The sequence below is a fragment of the Pinus tabuliformis genome, chromosome Q (assembly GCF_031772625.1).
Source record: "Pinus tabuliformis cultivar Carrire ecotype Pingquan chromosome Q, CPIR1, whole genome shotgun sequence".
NCBI lineage: Eukaryota > Viridiplantae > Streptophyta > Pinopsida > Pinales > Pinaceae > Pinus > Pinus tabuliformis.
The window spans coordinates 849,219,382-849,232,605 of record NC_142296.1 but is presented as its reverse complement, the minus strand read 5'-3'; the positions used below and the strand labels follow the sequence as shown (position 1 = coordinate 849,232,605).

Below are 13,224 nucleotides of genomic sequence, written 5' to 3'. Positions count from 1 at the left end.
TTCTCTTAGCTCCCTTGTTGTTGGGTATTTCGACCCACCTATAAATTCCACTGTTGAAGACTCCCAAAACAGCTAAGATATTCAGCAAATCCCCTTCCAGAAAAACTCCTCAAGTCTCAGCCCCAAACTCCTCTTCCTCCAAGTGTCCCACGTGTGGCACGAATAGGTATTACGCAGGCCCACACAATCTTTGTTGAACCAGCTCCACAGCAAGGGTGAGATTCTCCCCTGAAAATCTCTTGTGCTCAACAACACATGCAGACTCGGCTTCCAGCTCAAGCGTGATAGTGAGAGTGAAAGTTCAAATGATCAAAGATGCCCAAAATGAGTGCCTCCTATTTTGTCATTTTGCCTCCAATTTTCTCATGTGGGACCCAATCATTGAATTCCTCCATCCTTTCCGTCCAAGAGTGGGTATTTCCAAGAGGGGAGCATATTCCCTCTTTGGTGTGGCCCCCACCATCCATTAACTATTCGATTTTTCCCTTTCTCCTATGTTGGACCTTTGCCTTAGCTTGAAAACATCAAGTGGGGCGCAACCCACTTTTCCTAAGTAAAAGTGAAAAATATGACAAAATTGGCAAAATAGATATTTCCCCTTAGCAATAATGCTAAGTGGGAATATCACAATTCATTTGATTCATATTCGGTTTCATTGTTGGTCCTAAATGTCTTGATCTTCTTCCCTGTTTGATTTTCCACCAATGCCTTGAAAGAATGAAACCATTTGAAGTTTGAACATTCATCCTTCCTCTTCAAGAAATAGATCCATGTTTTGCGTGAGAAGCCATCCACAAAGATTGTGTAGTATATGTATCCTCCCAATGAAGTTACGGGCAGTGCACCAGATACATCAAAATGGATTAATTGAAAAATATCGGTTGTCTTGCTTTCACTAGAAGGGAATGGTCCCTTTGTATATTTCCTAGTTGCACAACCCTGACAAACTCCATCATGGTTCATATTAAAGTCAAGCATCCCTGTGACCATCTTCCTTACCACAAGTGAGACTTTGTAACATAAGTGGGCAAATCTCTTGTGGCATAGCTCAGATTGAAGAGAAGTATCGCTTGCCAAAACTCCCAAAGAACATCCACCAACTTGGTAGAGACCATCAACCCTAAATCCAATTGTAAATGCATCTTTAAGGTTTCTTTGCCAAATACATACCTTTCCATCAATGAATGCTACCTTGAAGCCTTTGTCATCCATCGCAGAAATAGAAACCAAGTTCTTCTTCAAATCGGACACATACAACACATATTGTAAATGAATGGTTTAACCTTGATTCAAGTGAAGAGTGACAATACCTATCCCTTCCAAAGGGTAAGTGGCATCTCCAAGTATGATCTCCAAATTAGTCGTCTTCTCAACCAAATTTGAGAGGGCCTCTTTGTATCCAGTGAAGTGCCTTGAGGCTCCAATATCAATCAACCAATGATCTAAAGTATCTAGAGGAGAGGCAATAGATAGAGAGGAAATAAGATAAAACTCATATTGTTTTTCTACAACATTACTTTCATCATAACTAGCATTTCTTGTCCTTTTGGGAGGTCGACCGTTTCCATTTTGAGCAACAATAGCATTCCTATTTTTTTTGTTGTTGAACCTGTTGTTCCTTTTATTTCCATTGCCTTTGAGATTGTTGTTGTTGTTGTCATCATCCCTTGGAGGATTATTCTTGTGAGGAAACTCTCTAGCATAGTGGTCGAACCTATTGCAATTATAACACCTTCCCTTTCTTCCTTCTTTGAATCGCTTCTTGGATCCTTGACCCTGTCTCCTTGGACCAGCGTAATTTTTCCTTTTTGCATGAGCCGAGAAGGCCGTAGGTTCATTGCCATTGGAGGACTTATATCTCTCCATCATCCTTGTCTCCCCTTGAGTGCATCTAGCCAATAATTCATCAAAGCCAAGTATCCTGTCGTTGTTGAGAATGGAGGTGATAAATACATCTCGTCTTGAAAGACCTCAAAGTGCAATGGGAGTGAGCTCCATCTCAGCAATAACTTCTCCCATAGATAGAAGGTCATTTTTTATTTGAGTTATCCTCATGAAGTAGGATTATATAAACTCCCCTTTATACATCTTAATATCCTTCAACTTGTTTTTGAGAAAGAGGATTTGACTTGCATTGTTCACTTTGAACATCCCAACCATCTTATCATATATTTCCTTAGAAGTTCCCAAATCAAAAATATAGGCAACCAAATGCTTTTGAAGAGAGTCAATCAAAATTTTATTTGCTTTGACCTCACCTTTTCTATACTTCGTGTTAGTAGCAACCGATGCATTTGAAGGAGGCTCCACCACTTTTCCTTGCAAAGTCCAATACTTCATGCTCCTCCAAAGTCAGGTCCAAATTCATCTTCTATGCATGATAGTCAAATTTGTCATTGAGCTTGTCCGCAATCTTGAAGTAGGATGTAGAAGCCATTGAGACTTATTTGATAATCTTTGACTAACAAATATCTTAGTGATTGCTTTTCTCTCTTGCTTGGGCTTTGTCTTCGCCTAGGCTTTGATTCCATGTTAAATTTAGATAACAATGGTATATTCTACGTTTGCAACAATTACTTCAATGTCCTTTTATTAGCCCAATGACAATTGCCAATTTAGTTTTCAATGGCAATCACATAAGCCATTAATCACATTGACAGTAACTGTAGATAGAACATATACATTAAATGAAAAAGACAAGTCAAGACAAGAGAACGCCAGTATTTGGCGAATGCCAAGGAAAAACCCCAAGATGGGGAAAACCCTTTGATCAATTCTTCTTATTATTATATCAAATGTTCAGAAGAGAGAGCGAGTACAATAAAGTCAAAACTGACTTGCCAATAGATGATTAAAACCACTGTCCAAAACAGCCCTATCAATTCTGCAATTATGCCCACAATCAACAGCGATAAAATCAGCCCTAACTAGTCAATAGAGAATGGTCAAAGCACCTCTTCTTGAGCTTAGTCAAAGGCAGTCAAACTTAGGCTTCTTTGTTGGTCAAAGTCAACCCAAAACAATCCCAAAACAATAAGTGAAAATCAGTCAAAGTTTGCAAATCTTGTTGCAGTCATCCTTGCAATCAACATTGGTCAACTAGCCCAGAATCCTCAGTTCCTATGCCAATAAATGCGACCTACTAAGACAAGAATTCTCTCTGAAAATCGAAGTCAAAAGGTGCCAAGAAAGTCAAAAGTCAACACTGGTCAAACCCTAGTCAAACTACAAAAAATTTCAAAATTTCGGCCTTGTAATTTTGTCCCCCTTCCTGCCACACGTGTGAGAAAATTATCTATCCAATGAGGTGTACAAACCAATCAAATGAGGAGAGAGAAGAATGTGTGAGTTGATGAAGTGCCAAATGAAGGTGGACGTCTCTCTTATTTATACAAGTCGTTGAGGGTCAAAAGACATGTTTGGTGGGCTTCATGAGCCTACATGATGATGTGGCTAACCTTGACAATTTACACGTGTGGGCTTGACCTCAAAAACATATTTCTCCTTGTCCAAATTTAGTGATCTTTAGGTCGATTTTGATCCTCTCAAAAAGAGGAATTTAATGCAGTAATTTTCTCCATCAAATGAGATGTCCAAAGTTGAATTTGGCCCTAGTTCCCAATTTTAACAACTTCTCTATAGAAGTGTACACCAATTGTGAAAGCACCCATGTTGCAAAAGGTTGCAATGGTGGGCTAGCACTATCGTGCATGTTCCATCGCTCTTTGACAAGCATTGTTCCACCATCATTTATATCAAGGTCCTCATGATTAGTATCATCCTTCATTATTTTCTTCTTGTCTAGCCTTTGCCTCTACCTCAATTCTTTAGGGACATCAATCGACAACACCCAATTTTGATCAAATGGGCTATTCCAAACCTTAAAATATGGTAGAAAAAGTTTAACATGCATACTCAAGCCAAGGGAAAGGAGATCCTACCCCCTGATCTAATTTACCAGCTACCACTGGAAGGAAGCTTCGACTCCCTTACTGAAGGCTCCAACCCTCAGCACTTCTGTGGACCACGTTTCATAAATTTTCACACTGGATCCACCTGATACAAAACATCACAACTTGTAGGCCACTTTTCATCAAATTTTCAGACTGGACCCACTACCATCATTTAAGCCCAATACCAAATATCAAAACTGAAACTGATCACTGCAACAAATCACTCAATCATTGAACCAACTGAATCAACCAATCACTGAACCAACTGAGACCCAAATCAATCAACTTATTCTCAAACAACCAAAGCAATTAGATCACTATAACCAGAATACCAATACTGAACCCAAACACTGCATCAACTCACTGAACCAACTAAAAACCCTGATCAATAAAATGTCAGAATATATACACTACTTTACTTTAGCAAATCCGCGTGTATACGCGACTTCCTTGAAGCATACCTGCATACAGATCTCAAAAACATTGAACCCTGAAATTGAATCATTGTCATTCTAAAACAAACATTGAGTTACACCCAGAACCACTAAATTGCTCTGAAATAATCACAGAACCATCACAGATCTTCAATCACATACAGGCTTACAGCTAGCAGCATCATCACTCTTCAATCAATCAATTCAAAATTTCAACTTCAATCATCATTGTTAAACCCAGATCATCAAGTAAGACTTCATTGATAGACCGCAAAAACACAGCAAGACTGACAAGACTGATCATACATCTTATTCAACAGAACCCTAGCTTATATGCGTGCTTTCCACAAAAAACTTTCACGTGTAAGCGCACTATTCAAGAATCAAACCCGCGTACCAGATCTATCCAAAATGCAGAATCGACATGCGACTTACCAGCATTAAACCCGCGTATGCACGTGCCTTTCAGGTTATCAAACCCGCGTATGCATGCAACTTTCAGGTCATCAAACCTGCACACAAATCTACAACTATTGAATTATAGCTTCGCTACACATGAAACCTTCAAAACAAACCCATCTCTCGACATATGTAATAAAACATGCGCTAGACATAAATATTATAGATCATTATTAATATAGTCATTTCAGATCTATTAGATCTTATCCATCATCAAATTCTCAGGCGCATACTTAATTTCAGATCAAACAATTCATTAATAGCCCATTACATGCACACTTGTTTCAGATCTAACTATTCATGAAATATTCATCACTTGCACCCACAAACACATTGATCTTAATATCCTTATATAGCTAGGCCTTATCCAATACCACAAAACAAATCCTTAGTAATGTCGATGGTATTCTTTGACAAGATCAAATATCGATGTCGTGCTCATTAATATGGGCCAATACCATGGTGTGGAAACTGCACGCGACTTTTCTTCACCAAACCTATGTATGTACACGGATTTGTTTCATAGAATCTACGTATACACGCCTTTGCTTCATAGAACTTGCGTATACTTCTTCAAACTTCATCTTTATCACTCCTCTGTCTCTGAATTGATATTCCTTTCTTTCACATCTGTATTGGCCTTAATACTCATCCTGCTACCATCATGTTGACATTTTTATCAAGTAGGTTACCATCAAGGACAACACATTTGTCATAATGCCAACAAAGTCCACTATATTTTGAATGGGATATGAAATTCTATTTTCTCCATATGAAGTCCAATGAGGTTGGAACCACTCTCAAACATCTTGAAACAATTAATGATAATGTTAAATATTTAAGTAAAACTTAAAATCTCCTTTATAGGAATTATAAAGGAAATGTAAGGGTGCTCCCGAAGCATAGTGCCAAGGTTGGAAGCAAGGGGGTGGACATTTCCTTCAACTATGCTTCCAGAGAAGATATATTAATATTACAAGAGTTGACCACAAAAGGTGAGTCAAGTTGGTGAAAGAGTGGCATTATGCATAATCTATAAGGGGTTTGTTGCATATCAGGTGGTTGTTCAATGTAAACAATATCCCACCCTCTTAATAAGTGGTGGATTCTCACCATTGTGAAGCATTATTTCTAAAATTAATTGGGAGTTATGGGAAAAATAGAATTTTTCCAAGGAAAACCTCATTGGGAAATCCAAGGGATGCTTCCCCACATTCATGGATGGCATCCTTAGTAAACCTGTCAATGTAGACTAGTGTGCCTCACACAAGGGGATTTGAACCAAGCACCTATTCATGTGAAACTAGCTAAATGCCCAGCAACATCAGCAATAATCGATTGAGCCAACCCTTGGGGTTATAGGAAAGCTGGATTTATAATGGTGACAAGATCATACTTGGGTTCTTGCTCAATTGAATTACAGTCAAACTCCTATCATCAAATCAATGTCGACCTCTAACTGCTTCTTACTCTAATTCCTCAATGATTTTGACAATTGACTTATATACAATTGAAAAACTAGATACATCCATGCACACTCTAGCACAAGTTCACACAAACTGCTGCATTGAACTTCAATGTGTTAGGATGAGCACACATTCCACATGCTTATTTGGGTGCACAGAGTCAAAATTGCAAAATGGCGTGCCAACAGAAAACCATCTATTATACATTGCATTAGATTTTAAGTAAAATTATCTCAAGCGAACCCTTTTCCCTTTTCCCCTTTCACTAGAATAGAATACCAACATCTTTGCAATCAGCCTAGGCCAGGATGCTTCCTTTACATATGAAAATAGTAAGCAAGTTATATATGGAAGCAAGTACATTATGTTCACCTCGTCATAGTATTTCACTTGCACCACATCATAGTTGTCGGTGTCCTGTTCAATATTTGCAATGGCTTCACAAATTGGCATACCTGCACATTAATGCCAAGTTTCCAGGCTGCTCTAAGCTTCATAACTTAAACAGGAACGTAACAACATACTAAAAATTGAACTTCCACCGTTGACTCAATGGTTAATTAAAAGAATCTATTTCAACTTGCTCTAAAAAACTACTATGTGTAGCCACATTTCAGGTAAAATTTTGTATTGATAATCCACCTTTTAAGTGTTTTGACATTCTTCGAAATAACCAGTACATTGATTCATTCCAACACCAAAACATAGGTCAATTTGGTAAAATACAGCTAGGCAAATTTATGCTAGAAATAACTCTTCCTTCACTCCCATTTACAGAGTCAATTATTACGTTGTGAAGACAATTTAGAATTCACTATAGATAAAACACTTTGTGGCATTAATTATATATGCCCACTACCTTTAAAAATTGAATAAAACTCAATCAAGTTAACTTTCAGTTTATCTTGAAGAAACTGGGAAAAAGGATAGCTCTTTTCTAAAACAAGTTTAAAAGAACCTATTTAATTGGTATGAATTTACAAGCATATATTTTTCTTTCCACAATATTGTCAAAAGTCTGTTTCAAGCATTATTCATTTCATATGCATCGAAGCCCTGTTTAACATTTCCTTCCATCTTCAAGTATACATGTTAGCAGAAAAATAGTATCAAAAAATATGCGCTCCTTGTCATTTAATAGCATATAGAAAGTAGCATGTGCCCGTTTGACTCATAAGAAACAACTGTCAGTCAAAAATGTTCATCAAAAAGCAATGAAACCAACAGAAACAGAATTACAGAATACCCTGGATACATATTCAGTATGAAAAGCGAACAAGAAGGAAGTGAACAAGCCTAATTTCTATGAAAAACACCCATGTGAGATGCATGGAAATAATTTGTCATAGTGATTTTAGTTAGTGCCTTTGATCTTTCTTGGGAGCTCAGATCAGTGGTGTGGTACAAGGACTAATTCTCTCTAATGTGTGATTTTTCAAATAGTTTCTTTAGTCGTCCTCTTTTTCTTTTGTCAACCATAGTATAAGTGTGATATGCAGCTCCGTTGGCAGTAAGAAGTTAAGAATTTATTTTGTCACCCATAGTATAAGTGTGATATGCAGCTCCGTTGGCAGTAAGAAGTTAAGAATTAAATCAATTTGATGAAACATCTTTCTTTAGGGAGAGAAACCAGCTAGAAGTTAATCTGAAAAAAAATCTTTGTACTCTTCCAATGATATCCTCTAATTTCTTTTTTAGGTCCTTTTTTTCAAAAGTTGTCTTGCACTTATCTAAATTTGTTGGCAAAAAGGAGATAGCCTTCTTTAGTTCTTTTAACAAGTGCTTTAAAAGTGCATGCTGAAAAGAAGCTATGGGGAAAATAACACCACTCTCCATCTATACAGGTCCACAAAGTTAAATACATATACTTCATGCCCATCTTACAGACAACCTGACTATGTGGATTTGGATGTGACTTCTTAAAGCTTAGACAAGGGGCTGCATAAGAAATATTAAAATATCACTGCTACTTTAATCAACCACTTCTCTTTCATAAATATGGATCTTCCTCTTTCCTGCGTGATGATGCAACATGTTCTCTGAAGCATAAGGTTTTCTCCTCATGAGGCATATGCAACTCTTCTTCACATTCAATCTCATTGCATCCAACTTGTAAAGTGTTGGTTTTTGCTCCTTGGCTCTTCTTGGTCCTTAGGCCTAACAAACATTCCACAAGAGCCACAATTTGTCACTATGATGAGCTACAAATCAGTAGCAAATTATGACTCAATCCCCTTTCTCCATGTCCTTTGGCCATTTTCATAACTTCCATAACATTCACGATTTTGACTATGAGAATTACCTCTTCTTTCACCAATATTGATCCAGTGACTTTGTTAACCTCCTTGTCTAGAACTTCCACAGATGAATTCATGCATGCATCAACCCCTCTGTTTGCCTCGCACGTCCCAAAGTGAGTTGTATCTCTGCAATTTTGTTTCTAGTTTTATTGCCATTCAAAATACTTTCTCCAAATTCCATAGTCAAATGAATAAATATCATCTCCTTTTTTAAGGCAAATCTTAACCCCTATAAGAATCCGGTAGCCATTATCTCAGGTCCTTCCAGATAAATTCATTCGAGTACACAAACTGTTGAGTCTCCCTGAATAATGTCCAAACAGCCCATCTGGCATTTGTTTCTCTTTGGAATTCTTTGAATAAGACTTTCATAAATTGTGTGACCAATACTCTGCCTTCACTGTTGTATGGTGCCTAATTCTCCGTTTTGTCAGTCTATAAGTGTTACTTTTCTACCACGTTTGATTTCCATTCAAATTTTGGAACACCGAATTGCACTTTTTTCTACATCAGTGAAATTTTCTACCGCTAAAATCCAATGATGTAAGGTTTCAAGCTTCAAATTACCATCATATTTAGGTACCTCTTTTGCCAGTTTTAATACTTCTAGTTCTCCAAAGCCCCTAGATGATGAGTTTCATGTGAATGGTGTTAATCCCTTACTACTCATACTACCTCCTCCAAATTGGGCTCACGCTACCTTAGTAGCCATCATATCCTGCAAGTTATTCAAAGTTTGTTTCATAGTGATAGAATCAATCTCAACCATCTAAAGCACCGATTCCTTGAGTAGAATCTTCCATATTTTTTGGTAGCATCTAACTTTTCTGAAAGGAAATACCCATACAACTCAAATGTCTTGATTTCTCTATTGCTACCAACTGAAAACACAACCTGATCCAATGCCACTTAATGCATGGAAAAGCATGGAAAAGCAGAAAAACAACAAATTTGATCAACCAAAAAACATTACAGACCATTTAAAGTAACCATCAGCACAATACCCAGATTTTCAAAGCCATACACACTCAAAAAGTGTGACAGACCCCTTCCATCTCAACGCTTTAGGCATGTTTCCATGCTTTTTGGCACCCCTAAAAATGGCTCTCTAAAGGAATCACATCAAAACTCTTGCTTTTGCATCTGTATGTCAAAAGTGGATCCCTAATAAAAGTTTTTAAGACAAAACATGAATCGTTCCAACAAAAACAGGATGTTGTCAACAGGGTTTTTGTTCAATGATAAAGTAGAGGTGTTTCATATCCTGGGTCCCCCGCCAAGGTGCAAATCGCCCGGAGACATTTTCGCCTCTTATCTGGCCTATGCAATCGCCTGTCTGACTAGGCCATTCCTTGTGGGTGGGTCCAGGTGCAAGTTTTGGGCAAATTTGGCGTAATACACCAATCGCGGCATCTCAGCCAAAGTGCTCTGAAGAGTGGTTAAGTTGGGATATTCCTGTTGTAAACCAGCTACAGTTGACTGTAATAATCCCATATCGAGAAGGCTCGCTTGCCACAGCTGTAAATTGGAAGCATCATTTGTTTAAAAAGCCAAGAAAAAAAAAGAGGTCCCTGCTTCACAGATCAGATTACAACCTCAATGAATACCTTTGAAGATTATGCCTTTTCTATGTCATTGATTTCTCCTGAATTCAATATTTATCGAAGCACAAAGATTTTGCCTGAATCGTGCTTCATTTATTGTAAACAGGAAAGCGCATGAATTTAACCCATATTGCCTTCCCTCAATTACGTCTCTTCTTCTATATCGGGAAACATTTCATCTTGACATTTCGCATGAAGAATCACTCCCACGTATTTCAAAAGTTATGATAAAACGATTCTAATAATTTTCTTTGACAGCCTGCTTATTCAATGACATAAATTGGAAGTACCCAGAAACATTTGAATTGAAACCCAGAGAATTGAAATCCAAATACCCGAATTTTCACCGAATCGGACACCCAAAAATAGCACTATGTCTGAGAAACATACCAATATGAAAAATGATGAGAGAAATATGATGACATAGACTATCATACCGAGAGTGAAGGGGCCAAGGCCCAGTCCAGGTTTGAGCTCGAGAGAGATCAAGCGCATGGCTGCCCCTTCGCGCCGTCTTCTGGTTCGATGCTGCATCCTTTGAAATTTATGTGTACCCCTCTAAATCAATTGGATGAGGACCGCAGGTGGACAGTGCTTTTCAATTTATGGTACGGGAACGAAGATGTGTTACGAAAGCGTTATCGGACAGAGCATTCCCTTCTCCGTGATGAATGACTCCCCACCTTTATTTTATAAGTATCCAGCCATCAACCTTCCTGCTTGCGCACGCCACCGAACAATGCACGTAGGAATTGAATGGCTCCTGCAACATGGTGTGTGGCATTTAAAATATGGGGAATACTGCCCACCTGTCTAATTGTTTAAGACGGAATGTTCTGTGTCGAGGGTTACACGGACATGTGTTGTCTTGTTAGTGGTGAGTGGATAGTTCATAATTGTAAATGGAGTTCCAAGCTCCAAGAATCATGAGATATATGCATATACACATTCGCTTGTAACAATATTTCTTGCAAAACAGGGTTTCCATAAAAGAGGGAGAAGGTCCAAGTCCCAACAAGGAAGCGTATTCCTAGTTTAAACCATCAATGATTATGTTGGTAAGCGTATTCTTACTTTAATCATAATTATGAATAAATAATTATGGTGGTATGAGATACCACTCTTGCAAAACAGGTTTTCCATAAAAGAGGGAGAAGGTCCAAGTCCCAACAAGGAAGCGTATTCCTAGTTTAAACAATCAATGATTATGTTGGTAAGCGTATTCTCACTTTAATCATAATTATGAATAAATAATTATGGTGGTATTAGATACCACTCTTTTGGAGTTGTCTTTCTCCTCTTATAAGGATCGTAGTTTATTGGATAGATTAGTATGGATTTACCATGATGTTGTATTTGTGAAATTTGATAGGACTTAAATGTTTTTATTTTGGGTATTTATTTGGATTGGTATGAAAATTTGATATATGCCAAGTATTAAATTTTGTGACCGGTTGTGTTGTCAGTTTGGTTTTTATAATGGTAGAATAAGGAAAATTACAATATGTTTTATGATTACATTTAAAATTTGTTTAAAAAATTTATAAAATTAAGATTGAGAAATTTAATGGGTATATTTTTGAGTTATGGATATTCAAAATGGAAACCCTTTTTGTAGACAAAAAAATAGTGGGTTGTTGTGGATCCTAGTATGCACATATGATTTGTAGATAAAAGACTAGATGAAGTTGGATAGGAAGGAAAAGCACAATCTGGCAATGTCTTTTAGATTCAAATATCTGAGGAGAAGCTACAACCAAAGTGTTATGGGATAAGTTAGGGACTTAGTATCAATCTAAGTCCTTAGCAAACAAACTTTTCCCTCAATAGAAGTTGTACTTCTTAAGGATGAATGATGGAGACTCTATCACAAATCATCTAAATGGCTTTATTATAAGTCAGTCGTTGTTTGTCGATATTAAAATTTATGATAAGGATATCTACATTAGTTTATTTTGTTCTTAGCCAGATTCATGGGATAACCTTGGTGCAGCTATTGGTAGTAATGCAACCACATGAAAGTTTGATGATGTGGTTTCATCCTTGTTATTGGAAGAAATGAGGTGGAAAATCATGGATAGTCGAAGCACATATATACCTTGTCTGTAAGAGGTTGTTCCCAAGAATGAAATAAAAATAATAAATAGGAGGGAGATCTAAATCTCCAAGAAAATCCTTAAGGAAATGTTGGAAATGTGGTAAAATTAGGCATTATATGAAGGATTTTTAACCTAAAAGCATTGATAAAGGAAAGGGATAGATGATTTTCCTTCCACAAAAGGGGGGATCTCAAAGAAAATGGAGGGATGCATACTTGGCTTATGCAAGCACACATTTAGAACATGATGTATGATTGATTGATTTGGGATATTCTTTTCATGTGACTCTTCATAGGGAGTGGTTTTATGGATAAGAAAAGTATAATGCAGGTGATGCTTTCCTAGGAGGTGACTGTGTTAGGGTCCCACCCCAACCCCCTTATTTATGTAGTAAGATCGAGTCATAGTTATAGTTAAGTGAGGAGTCAATAAAGCCCATATTAATAATTGTAAGTGGTTAACCCGCAATTAATGACGGGACCACAGTTAGTTGCAAATGGGCCATGGTATTAGATAGACGGTATTGATAAGAACCATGGTATTGATCCATGGTATTGCATGTATGAGTCACATATAAAGGATAGAGACTCCCTACGAGGAGCATCGTGTCTTATTTTGTAATCGAGCTCTGCTCTATTGGAGGTTGCCCCCTCGAAGAGGCAAGTGAACATTGCTTTCTGAATAATAAAATACTTGCTGTTGTTTCTCACTATTCTATGTTCTGGGTATATTTCTTCGCATATTCTGTATTTCGGTATCATCTTGCAGGTTAAAAGCATAACAAGTGGCATCAGAGCTCTTTCCAGGGCCGGTGGGATCTCCATTTCTTAGCAAAAAAAAAATTGGCTAGAGACGTGTTCCGGTGTCTTTAAACCACGGGATCTGTCGTTGAGCGCATAAACCTACGGA

The 13,224-nt window shown here is 37.5% G+C and overlaps 1 protein-coding gene across 5 annotated transcripts in view; it reads right to left on the bottom strand.

The window, feature by feature from the left end:
• The window catches only part of LOC149222225 (PHAF1 protein At3g51130-like), a 214,099-nt gene extending 202,998 nt beyond the window's left edge, over positions 1-11,101 (bottom strand). Inside the window, exons 1-2 of one of the 5 annotated variants that reach the window (XM_089385316.1) lie at positions 10,654-11,101; positions 6,685-6,767 (exon numbers count right to left, since the gene is read on the bottom strand). In XM_089385316.1, the coding sequence (XP_089241442.1) occupies positions 6,685-6,767; positions 10,654-10,750 (180 nt within the window). In that variant the 5' untranslated portion in view covers positions 10,751-11,101. Of the gene's footprint in view, positions 1-4,822; positions 4,845-6,684; positions 6,768-10,653 lie in introns of those variants that run through there. The other 4 variants (XM_089385315.1, XM_089385314.1, XM_089385318.1 and 1 more) reach the window with 4 other exon arrangements.
• Between the last annotated feature and the right edge of the window lie 2,123 nt (positions 11,102-13,224).